The following is a 12,495-nucleotide window of genomic DNA, read 5'->3' on the forward strand; positions in this document are numbered from 1 at the left end:
GGATGAGGATCAAGATGGAGGGAGGTACTCGGTAGAAAGTGACAGATACTGAGACTGGAGACTTTGGGAGAGGGGTGGTAGCTTCGTACTGCACAAAAGGCCCCTTGTGCTAGCTATTTAAGAAATCAGTCAGAGCCTTGCCTGGGGTGAGATGGATATGGGCATGACGCGACAGCTTATTGCCTTACAAAATAGCTGGGCAAGCGGTAGCGATGGACCTGTCCCAATGGCAAACAGGTGATTTGTCCGAGATGCCAACTTTTGCCTCCTCCAACCAACAACAACGACCATGGCATTGAATGGAAAGGAGAGCAAAGTTGCTTGAGGGAGAGAGACATTGGCCTTCCTACCAAAAGAATGCGTCGCACCACTATGTGGTGTGACAGGATTATGTGTATCCGTCCGTACAGGGCAGTACACCTGGCGTTCCACCCTCCCGCGGCCAGGGCTCTTCTTTCAGCGTCGGATATCATTTCCCTTCAGGCGTCCACCGTGCCACTGGCCCGTGGCTGGTATTGCTCTTGTATGGCAGCTCCAAGTGGATCAGCCACACGCCACTGCTCAGACTCTGACAGGCTACAGGCGTCAAGGCTAATTGTAGGCCTCGATGAGCCGATCTTGAATCCTGGAGAAGATCGAGACCCGTCCCTGGACAAGTGGCAGTCATGGCACGACGGAGTGTCCGACAGAGTTTTCGACAGAGTTTCGCCAGAGGTTCGCCAGAGGATATGGATTCGACTTGCTGGAGCATGGATGGCGCTTGGAATACAGGGCAAGACGGGAGGGAACAAGATACTGTACAATACGTACTGTTCATCACGCCAGCTGCCAACAAGAGAGGAGGACTTTTCCTAGAGGGAGAAAAGGACAGGCGCCACCGACCGATGATAGGTGGGAAAGAGATCAAGAAACCCTGGGGATGGTTTAGGTGCGGGTGACCGCCGCAGGGGCCCTTAGGCCTGGATTGGCCGCATCGGCCTGGTCTCCAGGCGTCCACTGCGCCTAAGGAGCCCAGTGGCGGGCTTGCTCGCCCCTATGCTACAGAGCATTAGGCTTAGGCCTCAGCCACCTAAGCCTAAGGGCCCCTACTGCCAGGCCTAGAAGGTGCGCCTTATTCTCATAGGATCGCCTAAGATAGGCGCACCAGCCGCCCGGGCAGCCTTGCAGAATGACCTATCCTGTTCTGGCAGGCAAGCACGGTATACTGTACCTATGTATTGTAGGACGAGGCTGAGAGCTTCTATACAGAGTACTTGTGAACTGTGCTCTTATTCTCATGCTTGGGTTGGCATCAGCTCTAGGCACCTAGGTATTGACTAGCAGCGGTCGTTAAGGTAGTTTTGCTTCGACTGGCGCCAGGACAGCCACAAGACGGTTGATTACAATGCCGTACAGATACAGTCAGCGCTGAGTACAGTAGTGAACGCTTTGGGCCTGAGGAGCCCGGTCCTCCTGAAGAGAAGAGCGTCTGTGTCGCAGAGGTGCAGAACTGCCGATTCCCTTGTGTGGACGGCCGTGTTACCTCAAGTGGAGGTGATCGCCGCGAAAAGACCTCCTAGCCACCACATTGAAGTAGCCTGACCTCGAAAGGATCCCTGGTAGGTGCCTGGGCGGCTGTAGCACCCGCAAGGACAATGTACTGTATGTGACATGTGCGGAGTGGAATCTCGCCATGCAGCAGCCGTCGCGTGTCTCAAGCGCTGGTACAGTATCGACACGTATCAAGGCCGCTATGAGGTATTGTCCAACCCTTCCATTGGTTGTTGCGCGTTTTGTGTACCTTGTACCTACCAAAGGTACCTTACCCTGTGCCGTGTATGGAGCCAGGAGTCAGGTAGGCCAGCGGAGTCACTGACCAGGCCGACCAACCTCCAGGCCGTCTGTCCACAGTCGGCTGAGCCTTGAACGGCAAAAGGGCGGACAATACATACCCCAATACAGGAATCAGAGTTTGCTCAGCTGTCCGTCAGCTGCACGGTGCTGTACTATGTGTATGAGATCTGCACCTTAGGCAAAGAGTGGCTCGAAACACCAGCCCGTTGGTGTCCTGCGTACTGTCTGTGTAGGCTGCCAACCCTGGCTAATCCTTGAGGCCTTGGGCCTCTAGATCGCGATCGGCTGCCGTGTCTTGCCACCGCGAGGTGCTGCGCAGAATGAGCGCATCCAGGCCTGAGCCGTCAGATTTAAGGCTCTAGCTATGGAGATGGCTATTACTCCCTGGCTGGTGATGGACCATTATAAACAGGGCACCACTCCCTGGGCAGCAGTCCTGGTCAGTCAGCCAACTGAACCGTTCAAATTGCAACATACCTGACCCCAAGTGAAGATACTAAAAGACAGCTGAGCTGTTCCCAAGTCTCTCTGTCTGCAATTTCATTTCAACTGCCTATCAAAGAAGATCAAAGCAATCTAACCGCGAAGTCCTACAAGTATACCTTGAGGCATCCCGTTGAAAGCATCGCCCAAAAAGACATTATCAGTCAAACTCTTCATACCTTCTTACCTACCTCGCATTTCCATTGCCGCTTCTGCCTTCAACAACAGCACAAACAACCTGAAGATGAGAGCAGCAGTGAGCAAACTCGAGCTCAACATCGGCCAAGGACTCAAGCAGCTGATGAGGCGTTGGCTGATCGTCAGGCCATTCACGGACAACGCCATCATGGCCAGATTGACCCGACCCGACATGGTCCGATAATGCCGCAGACCCTGGTGTCGCGAGGATCTGGACCCCTAAGCCCCGGGGATTTACGCCTCGCTTATACTACCTAGTGCTAGGTGCACGATCAGGGACAGGGGGGTGTGGCTTGGTCGGACTAGACCTCGGTCTGGGTACGTGAGTACGTACTGTCGCGATCACACCACACTTCAGTCAAACCACTTTTTCCACCATCGTGCTCTGATACCGTACCGTACAGTCAGTGTACACACCACAGCACCTGCCATGCCTAGGTATGGTTACCAGGTACCTTAGCTAGGTAGGTACCTACCGAAGTACCTGAGTACCTAGGCAGGTACTGTGCCTAGGTATAGGTAGGTACCCATTTGTCTCTCCCACTTCCAACGTTTGGTACCGTATGGTACGTACCGACCACGTGGGAGTGGTGCCAGCTTGCAACCGCAGGCGCAGCTGCAATCGAGAGACTCGAGCAAGCGAGCTCTTCTGTCTGCTGTCTCGCTCCCCATCCACCATCGCACACCATCCACCATCCACCTCCACCGTCCATCTGCCTGCACTGCTGACTGCCCTTCTAGACCTACGATCAAGCCACAGGGTCTCCATCCAGCAGCTCCGCAATCAGGCGGGCGCTGTATGACATACCGGCCGCCTCTTCCGTTTGACTGCTGCAACTGCAATCGCATCCTCTACTGTAAGCCCGCTAGCTACGTACATCATACGATCCGACGTCCTTCTAGACTTTGATGCCCACCTGTGGACGAGGCCCTAGTGAAATTGGTAGAGATATTGAACGAGCAAAAATGTTGATAATATACCTCATGGACTCCCTTTTGTACACAGAAGATTATCATCCGAATTTGTAGCCATCACCACTTTGCATTCCGCTGTCTTCACAGTCCCATCCTCATCTTCCTCTCGGCCTTCCCGTCGTACATTTACAGAAACCAACAACCGCAATACCTGATATCTGCCTTTTCGACCAACCAACTCTCGACTTCTCTGTGCCGCCATTCTGCCAATTCATATTCCATCACATCCACCATGTCCAACTTCGAGGCCGTCTCAAGTGCTGACATGCGCTGTTTTGCCTACAAAATCGGCTACATGTCGAAGTACCGCATTGAGCGAGAAGCCCGCAAGACTGAGCCGCGGCTATTCAAGCTGATCGGCCATGCATCTCTATTCGACAGCGCGAAAAAATACATTGTCGAGCACATTGATGACGACGATGACGAGGACGACTTTGACCACGACGATGAACTATCCGACGACCTGACCTCCATTGACCATATCGAGGAACTCGACCTCGACGATGACGTTGAGTGTGCAGAAGCGTTACCACCAAGCTACGCTGAATCGCAATCCCAACATCAATATTACCAAGCCTCGACGAAACGCATCAGTCGACCGGTTCAGAGACCTCAGCAAGTGGTCCTGGCGACGCCCGCCGAAGACGGCCTCCCTCATCACTACGAGACCGAGGATTGGGAAAACGTCAGCGACGTGAGCACCGAGGCAGGCGACAGCGACAGCGACAGCGATTGGAGCGAGGCGACCTGCGAAGGCGACGAGCACGTTGTCGATGCGGTTACCGCCGCCTCGCACCCCGCCCGCAAAATCCTCGATATGTGTGAGCTGCCGACCTCGCAGTTCTCCATGCCCACGTACGAACCGGTGGACGACGATCTGGTTCTATGGGCGCAACAGCCGAAAGTCTTTTCGCAGAGCCAGGCGGACAATCTACTCGTCGACATCTTTGCTTGATGGCCGCCAGTGCGGCCTTTTGTGTTTCGTTTGCTTGTCCTCGCTCTCTTGTTGCTGAGACAACAGGACAGGGCTCGGACTGGGACTGATTTTGCATTGCCCTTTAAGCGATATCGTTCAAGCATGGTGTTCGGCGTTCGGATGGAGCCAATCAACTCGAGCAATGCGCCTTGTATGGGCATTATATTTTTTGTAATTTTTTGGGACGGGACCATACGCGTCCCTTACATAACTCCAAACAGCCAAAGGAGTATGTCCTGCCATGATAGCCTCTCCTCCAGTGGAGAGAGATATGGTATTATATAGCTGCGAGCCTGCAGACTCACAAATGACACAAATGTCATAACGATCAAGTCTACCATCTTTCCTTCCCGCGTGTCCCTAGAGGAATCCAGTAGCAGTAAAAGTAACGGGAGCATTGGGAGCATCATAACCATTTGTGAAGACTGCTCTGGACACTCAAATCACAACCAGATTATGCACGATTTGTACTGTATCATCCCATCTGTATGGTCGCAAATCATGAGATATGGTACCTACGCGGGCAATGCACAAGGCCCCTGAGCCATGTCCGCCGAGCTGGATTGAGTATTAGGCATGGCACCCTCCCACTCCCACTCCCCAGCTTGCCTGTCAGCCTAAGCAGGTGGATGGGATTGGCCTGATCTTAGCCTGCTTGTCTGGTCTTCTGTTCTTTAGCATGTCCACCATTCCGATTGCCGCCCACCCTTTTGCTGGGTCATCTTCCGTCATGCGTTGCGGGACCGGTCAAGTTTCAAGCCCAATCAACCTCCTCTTGGATCGCTTACGGAACCCCAGACGTGCAGGGCTAACCATGAGCCCATGTCGACCCTAATCAAAGTCAAAAGCAACCTCAGTCGATGGCCCGTTCCCAAGGCTGGCCGGCCTCGAGGTCAGGTGTGCAAAGCGTGTCGGTGAGGAGGTGGGATCGTGGCTTTGACATTGGTGTTTTCGAAAGCGAAAAAAGGAAGAACCCCATAGCCCAAGGCCTCGCATCGATGTGTACCTAGACAATCCCGACTCAATGCCAGGGTTGCAGTCTCGACGCTCCGTAAGGGTTCTTTTATGCCATCGTTCCCGCGAAGCTCTGCCCGCCGTCAAACTCGGGTTCGTCTTCTTCCGTTTAGTGTTCCACCTCTTGAGCTGCTGGGCTTCTCCCGAGAGAATGGCTGATCTCGCAGGTATGAGTGAGAATTTCGACAGGCACTCCGTTCAGGAGTTCACGTTTGTAGAGGGTCTCGTGCCGGTGACAGCACGGCCTATCTAGGTCTGTCGAGACGGTCTGGTCGGCATCGCCCATGTTGAAGTCGAGGCAGAACTCTTGTTGTCGTAAGCACGACTCATGCTGCGCCAGATGTTGGCCCGGTGAAAAGTTCGTGGTGAACTGGGTGGCGGAGTCAAGGTCAACAGTGCTGCCTTGTCTCGATCGGTTGGAGACGTAGAATTCCAGCCCCGGTGGCTTTGGCGGCACTTGAGGCTTCTTTTTGAGTGGTATTCTGTCTGTGACTTCAGCTTCCACCAGAGGCAGAGGCAGGGGGCGGCCTCTGCAATCTTTGGCAGGCTCGATGCCCGGCGGCGGCGGCGCGATATGACGAAGGAACGCGACGCTCTTGGGGCAGAATCTGTCTCGGAGCGGTGAGTCGGGAGGCGTCGGTGGCCTCTCGAAAGGATCGTCGTAGAATGCGGTCGTCAGGGATGTCTGTCCGATCATTTCCTGTGTATGTGCTGTATGTGTTGTGTGTAGCTATGGTTTTCGATTCGATGGGAAGCAAGACAGCCTGGCCTAAGCCCTCACCGAACCATACGCTCACTTACATACCTTGGCCGCAGGCCCGGCAAGAGGTTTCTCGTCACTTGACTCTCTCATCAGGCTCAGGCTCAGGCTCGTGATCTGGCATTTCCATTCAATTCGCCGAGCTCAAGTGACGAGACGAGCGACGACCTTTCCAAGCCTCGGACCCGACCTTTGTCAAAGTAACCAGATCAGGTCTCTCTTTCATGTTCGCAGCCATGATCTCGCTTCACGGATGTTTTCACGCAGATGCGCTGCAGTCGGCGTTCTGCAAGGCTGGCGTGGAGAAGGGGACGGTGTTGGGGGCTTAGGGGCCAGCCTTAGTTAAAAATAAAAAAGGGGACGCCCGGAATCCAAATTCCGCCACCTGCGATTTTCCTTTACAAACCTGCTCCTCGTTGACAAAATGGCTCACTCTGCTCTCCCGCCTCCCCAAAGTCATGGGACAGGCCGAAATTTTCCATTCTTCAATGACAATTAGCCTTTTGCTCGTCTGTTGCTCCTTTGACTTTTTCGCCACATGTCTCATCTCGTGAACACGGGTCGCGTCGCGTCGCTGTACAGATTGGTTCGGCCGTCGCCTGCCAGCCGACTGGGCCTGGATCGGACCGCCGTGCTGGTTCACTGACGGCTGGAATGCCGCTCTCGGGAGTCTATGCTGATTACAAAACATCTTCAGCATTCATCGGGATCTTCTTGCGAAGGGTCATGGAGCCGCCGGGCTGGGCCACCCGCAGAAAGTCGCTAGCCGCGAGCAGCGCTGTTGCCCCTAAGCAGCCAGAGATTTGAGATAAAGAAAGAGCAGAAAAGCCAGGGGCCGCGCAGGTCGAGCAGACATGAGGGCCGTTATGCTGCTCTCCAGGATCACGATCCAGCAGTTCGATCTCGAACGTTCTCGGTCGTGGAGGTGGCCTCATTGTCCAAGCACTGATGGAGAGACGAAAGAGATGCAAGGAAAAGGCAAAATCGAAGGAGAAGAAAGGACAGAATCGATGAATGGCAGCAACAAGCTTTGCTACACTATACAGTACATCTTACGAACCATCCTACAGCCCATGGACGCAGTCTGTCAAGCCAGACCGCAGCACTACATATAAACCATCGCAGCAATAGAGAGGACATTCAGCTATATTGGAGACTCAATGGTGTTTTCCTCTCAAAATCTGTCAATCGTAGGCCTTGGACTATCAGGCCTCAGTCCGGTGGCAGTTGTAAAGCTGAAGTTGAAGAGTCGTACTCTATAAGCTTGCAACATGCCGCCAGGCTGTGTGACTGACAACAACTTGCTTCAAGCTGTTGAGGACACAGCGGTGCGAACAAGCAAAGATGTGGGCGTCATATTACATTACATTATACCAGGCCACCTCTTCTCTTGAGAGACACCAATCAGGAACAATGGGGCTGGTATCAGTATACTAGTCTTGTAACTTGAACGCTTCACTATTCCTACTCTTGACAGAAGGAATGCTTCTCAAAGATATCGTCATACACAAGTAAGCTATCGGGTCCCCTCTGGGTAGTGTCTACACTGCGGAAATAAGAGCTTGGCCGCTGACGCTTGACGTTGGGGATGGATGATCCTTGTTATGGGTGCAGCATGCGCAGTGGTGCTGGGTCTGTTGTAGGGTGGCAGGCCTGTTGATTAGTGGAAGACTTCTCCAGCCTGTATTGTGGTCGAGCTCAATGATACGCAGGCAGAGAGATACGATGGTAGAGGCCGCAAATGCCGCTCTGGGATGCCGGTCAGTGATGGGATGCAATGGGATGGGATGCAATGGGATGGGATGCAATGGGATGGGATGCAATGGGATGGGATGCAATGGGATGGGATGGGATGGGATGGGTGGGTATGAGATAGCCAGTGCAGACCAAGGTGGGAGTGGACTCACAGATTGATGATCATAAAGGCAAACATGGCCTTGACCAGCCTGCAGTCGGTCCTGAAGTAAGACCTCCGCGCCAGGTCACCAAAGTACTTGCTCTCCAGAGCAGTGCAGGTGCCGGTCCCATCATGGTCCCAGACTCCAATCAGACTGCTCCAAGCTGCCACCATGCCGGCGTCAAGCAACGCCATGACGGTAAAGTACAGGGGCCCTTCGAAGAATATGGGCAGCACGGTCAAGCCAGTGTAGACGGTGCTGACGCAGGCGATCGCAATAGCGGCCGAGGCCTTGGACGGCACACCGACGTCGGCATTGGATAGTCCACCGATGATCGCAGCCACGAAGCCGATGATTGGGATGGAGATGACGAGCTGGAAGATACGCAGGCTGATGAGCGACAGTCGCAGGAACACTTCGTCGAGGGCTTTGGAGAGCTCGAGTTCTCGGGTCTTGATCCTCATGGACAAGTCGGTAGGTATTGTCGTCGTATAAAGGTAAGGTATAGATTGGGACTGTGATGGGGAATTCGGTTTGGAATGGTCTTCAATTGTGTACTAGGTGTGTACAGTACTGTTTCATGTAAGGTACCTATGGATACCAGGTAAGAGCGCTCTCACATCTTGATGGTTACTGTGCCTTTAACTAGTAGGTCGGTGCCGTGCCTGCCTTCACACTTCGTCATCGGCTACCATTAATGACGCTTTTGCTTGATCCCGTGAGCAAGAACGACTACTATACTGAGGCAGCAATATGATATGTATACCCGTACAGGTGTAGGCTCTGTGCTCGAAGCAGGCGAAGCCTCGTGACATCCCAGTCCAGGAGAGATGGCGTGAGAGTTGAATGGACCAGAAAACTCTGCGGCCCCTGTGAGGAGGCCACACAGTCTTTTTCAATGCGTAAATAATGCCCGGCAGCTGCTCGGCTAGAGGAGCCTGGTGTTGAGGCTCAGGCGAGACCGTGGTCGCTACTACTGATGCAGAATACTACTCTGCTTATGTGCTGCTCTCTGTATGGAGTACTGTCTCCATCCAGCCAAATCTGGTCTCCATCTCCGCGCAGTATCCGTATGTACGTACTAGGATACCTGTCTGGGCCATGTGTAGGTACCTACCTACCTTACCTAGTATCTACCCAGGTATGCATAACGTGTATGATACTGTACTGTTCCGCTAGTCTTCAATCCTGGACCCTTGGCTCGAGACTGGCGACCATTCTGATCGACAGCAGCAGCCCGTGCGTGGTTGCGAGAGCGCAGCGGCAGATGTCACAGGCCACACACAGGACCGTCCACTGGCCTGCCAAACAATAAATGGGGTCTAGCAACATTCGTTTCGCTATAGTACTGTACAGTGTACACTCTGATGGACTTATGTAAGTACTCTGCACCCGATGAAAAACGTGCAATACCGGCCGACGGAAGGGATTGGACATGCAGGACCCTCTGTGCTCATGGATCGACGACTCCTCCTACATGTCTCCGCACAGCAGCGATCCTGACCTGCTTCAGATTTGACAATTCGGCTGCCCGAAACAACGAGAAGGCAGGCTGGGGCAGAGGAGCCGAAGGACGGTGACGGCTCCTTATGATGTCGTAGGCGCTGGGCACGGCTTGGGTGCGCCTAAAGCTCTCGCTCGGCTCCCCCGGACAAGCCCCTTAGCCCGATCCAGCCCAGCCTTGCCCGGTGCCCAGTAGCGCCCACTAGCCCTCGCCCGGCGCCGAGTTGGACAGGGGCTCAGGCTTCGCTTTAGGCTCCTTAGGCTTTCGGGTGCCAGGACAATGTCGGCCACGCTGTCTTCCGGCTCTTGGTGGCCTGACGAATCTTCGATCCCATGCCAATACGGAATTTGCCTGGCTGCACCGCGCCCTAGAAGCGAAGGGGCCGGCGAGGTCTCGAAGGGGCTCGTCATCCCTAGAGGCAGACTGGCAGACTGCTACCGATACTGATACTGTAATAATAATATCATCATCCTTGCGGCCGTGCTTCGGGCGTGGACTGATAGGCCTTTTACTTCTGGTCTGCTCTCCCAACTCTTCCACTACCCTCACCACCACCACCCTCAGCGTCACCACGACCACCACCATCCAGCCCTCCACAGCCTTTGTGATCGGGTGCAGAACATTCGATTCTCAAACCATCTTAAAGCAGGAAAGGCATCATGCCCTTCTCGCAGATGTTCCCACAGTACCAGGACTCCACGTTCGAGAACCAAGTACGTACCTAGTTAACGTGGCCGTTGTGTCTTGCCACCCATGCTGACCTAAATAAGCAGTCACAACAATGGGATGAAGTCGACTTCACCACCGTCCCGCTCTCGGGCGACAATTATAATGATAAACGCATGAAGGAGGCAACCTTTTACGACATTAACACCATCCCCGCCGACCCCCAGAATGCACCCTCACCCAACTTCTCTCAGTTTTTGAACTTTGATACCTCAGATGTCGCCTCATACTCCGTCCCCAGCGAAGACTTCTCGCCGGACAATGCGTACAAACCCTCGCCAAATTCATCCACCATCTCCCGGCAGTTGTCGGCAGGTTATCCTCTGAAGACCGAACCTGATCTTAATCAGAACGACTACTTCCCTTGCGGCCTCCCCAATGCCCAGGGAGAAGACTGCAATGCCCATCGATCTGGCTCTGATCCATGTTGTCTGCAACTGACCAGCCTGCCTGAAATTGAAGACTGCAATGCCGCCCCGTGTCAGTCCACCAATCCCGACTCACTCCCCGAACAGAAGTATGGTTCAAGCAAAGTCCACTCGTACTCGGGCGACCTGGCTCCTCCAGCTCCAAAAATTAAGGAGGAGCGGGAGAAGAAACCGCGAAGCAAACGGGGCCATAAGGGCTCTTCGAGTGAAGACGAATCGGCCCAGCTCCGCGCCAAACAAGCGCATTCCGTCGTCGAACGACGATATCGTGACAATCTCAACGGCAAGATCATGCAACTGCATCGAGCCTTGAGTACTGCCGAGTCGACCTCGCGCATCAATGGTACGCAGGCACAAGATTTCTTCACCCCCCGAGACCACCGGGCCAAGGTGCGTAAGTCTGATGTGATGACGGATGCGATGAACTATGTCCATCAATCCGAGGTGGAGATCCGTCACATGTCGGACGAGATCACGCGGCTCAACGACCGGGTTCGAGCGCTGGAGAAGCTGGTCAAATGTGAAGACTGCACCCTCCTCAAGCAGATGGTGCGACTGCAAATCCAGCAGCAGCAGCAACAGCAACAACATCAGCTGTCTCAATGAATGGAGACCTGAAGAACGTTTGACATTGGTTGAAGAATGATGTGTTGACGATACCGCGGCTTGAACGACCGGCTGCGCTGGCGGATACTTCTCACCCTCCTACACCACTAATGATAACTCACTCATCCGAGTGACGGCCTTTTAGGCTTCGCAACCGGGGCCTTGACCTCTGGAATGCTTTCTTTGGCGTTGTGGAATTAGTCCATGGACAGGGACAATCCTGATGGAGACGGCAAACAAGGCTGGTGTCTGTTTGACTTGAATTGGAAGAGATGGAATCCCTACCGTGCCCGTATGCCTGGGCAGGCACTGCAGCACTTGTCACTGGCTACCGGTTTGATTGTCCTGAACGATATAGGGGCTGGCAATTTCAGACTCATCCACATCTTTGTATGTGTACTCCGTACGGCGATTGAAGAGAGACTTGAGACCCTCTGGAATGGACGTCGCACGGGCTGCACAATTGAATGTTGACAATGGGCAAAAGAGAGGGTGGTTGGAACAACAGTGGCTCCGTTATGGGAATATTACGAATACTTGGTTATGCTTGTGCTGACTCGCACCTTCTGTGCTTGAGTCCGGGTTATGTGCTTGAAATTTTACGAATATGTATCTGGTAGGAGCACTGCGCAGATGCAGATGCAGAAACAGAAACAGTCTCCAGATTTATCATGGCTTGATCAATTACCACTGAATCTGTTGTAATTGTCTACTGCAGTCCCGATGCATGCTCTTGCAGTAAATGCCTTGAACCAGCCAGCCCTCGACTCGTCCCTTTGACACCCTCGCTCCTTGCAGGCTCCCGCAGTCAAGAAACGAAATCACCCTAGAGACAAAGGAGAGACAAAGGAGGCCGGTTACGACGGCTGCATCGTATGATCATCAGACTTGCAGGCACAGGAGATGGAATTCCGCACAAGGCAGGGCTGTCACAGGGCAGGCCGGGACAAACAGCCGCACTGGGTGTGGCAGTACCGAGACTGACAGTACCGAGACTGCTGCACATGGGAAAATCATGCAAGACACGCCCTAATGCTCTTACGGCCTTTCGCAAGATCCAAAACAAGATCCAGGCCTTCAATACACGATCGAAC

At 53.7% G+C, this 12,495-nt stretch overlaps 4 protein-coding genes across 4 annotated transcripts; 2 read left to right on the top strand and 2 right to left on the bottom strand.

Moving 5' to 3' along the window:
• Positions 1–3,721: 3,721 nt before the first annotated feature.
• A1O3_04036 (uncharacterized protein) lies at positions 3,722–4,444 on the top strand (the record flags this gene model as incomplete). The annotated part of the gene is made up of 1 exon (XM_007734167.1): positions 3,722–4,444. One exon carries the CDS (start codon positions 3,722–3,724, stop codon positions 4,442–4,444), a length of 723 nt encoding a protein of 240 aa, XP_007732357.1.
• A 1,144-nt stretch (positions 4,445–5,588) lies between these two features.
• Positions 5,589–6,176, bottom strand: A1O3_04037 (uncharacterized protein; the record flags this gene model as incomplete). The annotated part of the gene is made up of 1 exon (XM_007734168.1): positions 5,589–6,176. One exon carries the CDS (start codon positions 6,174–6,176, stop codon positions 5,589–5,591), a length of 588 nt encoding a protein of 195 aa, XP_007732358.1.
• A 1,966-nt stretch (positions 6,177–8,142) lies between these two features.
• A1O3_04038 (uncharacterized protein) lies at positions 8,143–8,601 on the bottom strand (the record flags this gene model as incomplete). The annotated part of the gene is made up of 1 exon (XM_007734169.1): positions 8,143–8,601. The coding sequence occupies one exon, from the start codon at positions 8,599–8,601 to the stop codon at positions 8,143–8,145; it is 459 nt and encodes a 152-aa protein (XP_007732359.1).
• Positions 8,602–10,300: 1,699 nt separating this feature from the next.
• Positions 10,301–11,401, top strand: A1O3_04039 (uncharacterized protein; the record flags this gene model as incomplete). The annotated part of the gene is made up of 2 exons (XM_007734170.1): positions 10,301–10,354; positions 10,415–11,401. The coding sequence occupies 2 exons, from the start codon at positions 10,301–10,303 to the stop codon at positions 11,399–11,401; spliced, it is 1,041 nt and encodes a 346-aa protein (XP_007732360.1).
• Positions 11,402–12,495: the final 1,094 nt, after the last annotated feature.

Source organism: Capronia epimyces (assembly GCF_000585565.1).
Source record: "Capronia epimyces CBS 606.96 chromosome Unknown aczIQ-supercont1.3, whole genome shotgun sequence".
NCBI classification, from domain to species: Eukaryota; Fungi; Ascomycota; class Eurotiomycetes; order Chaetothyriales; family Herpotrichiellaceae; genus Capronia; species Capronia epimyces.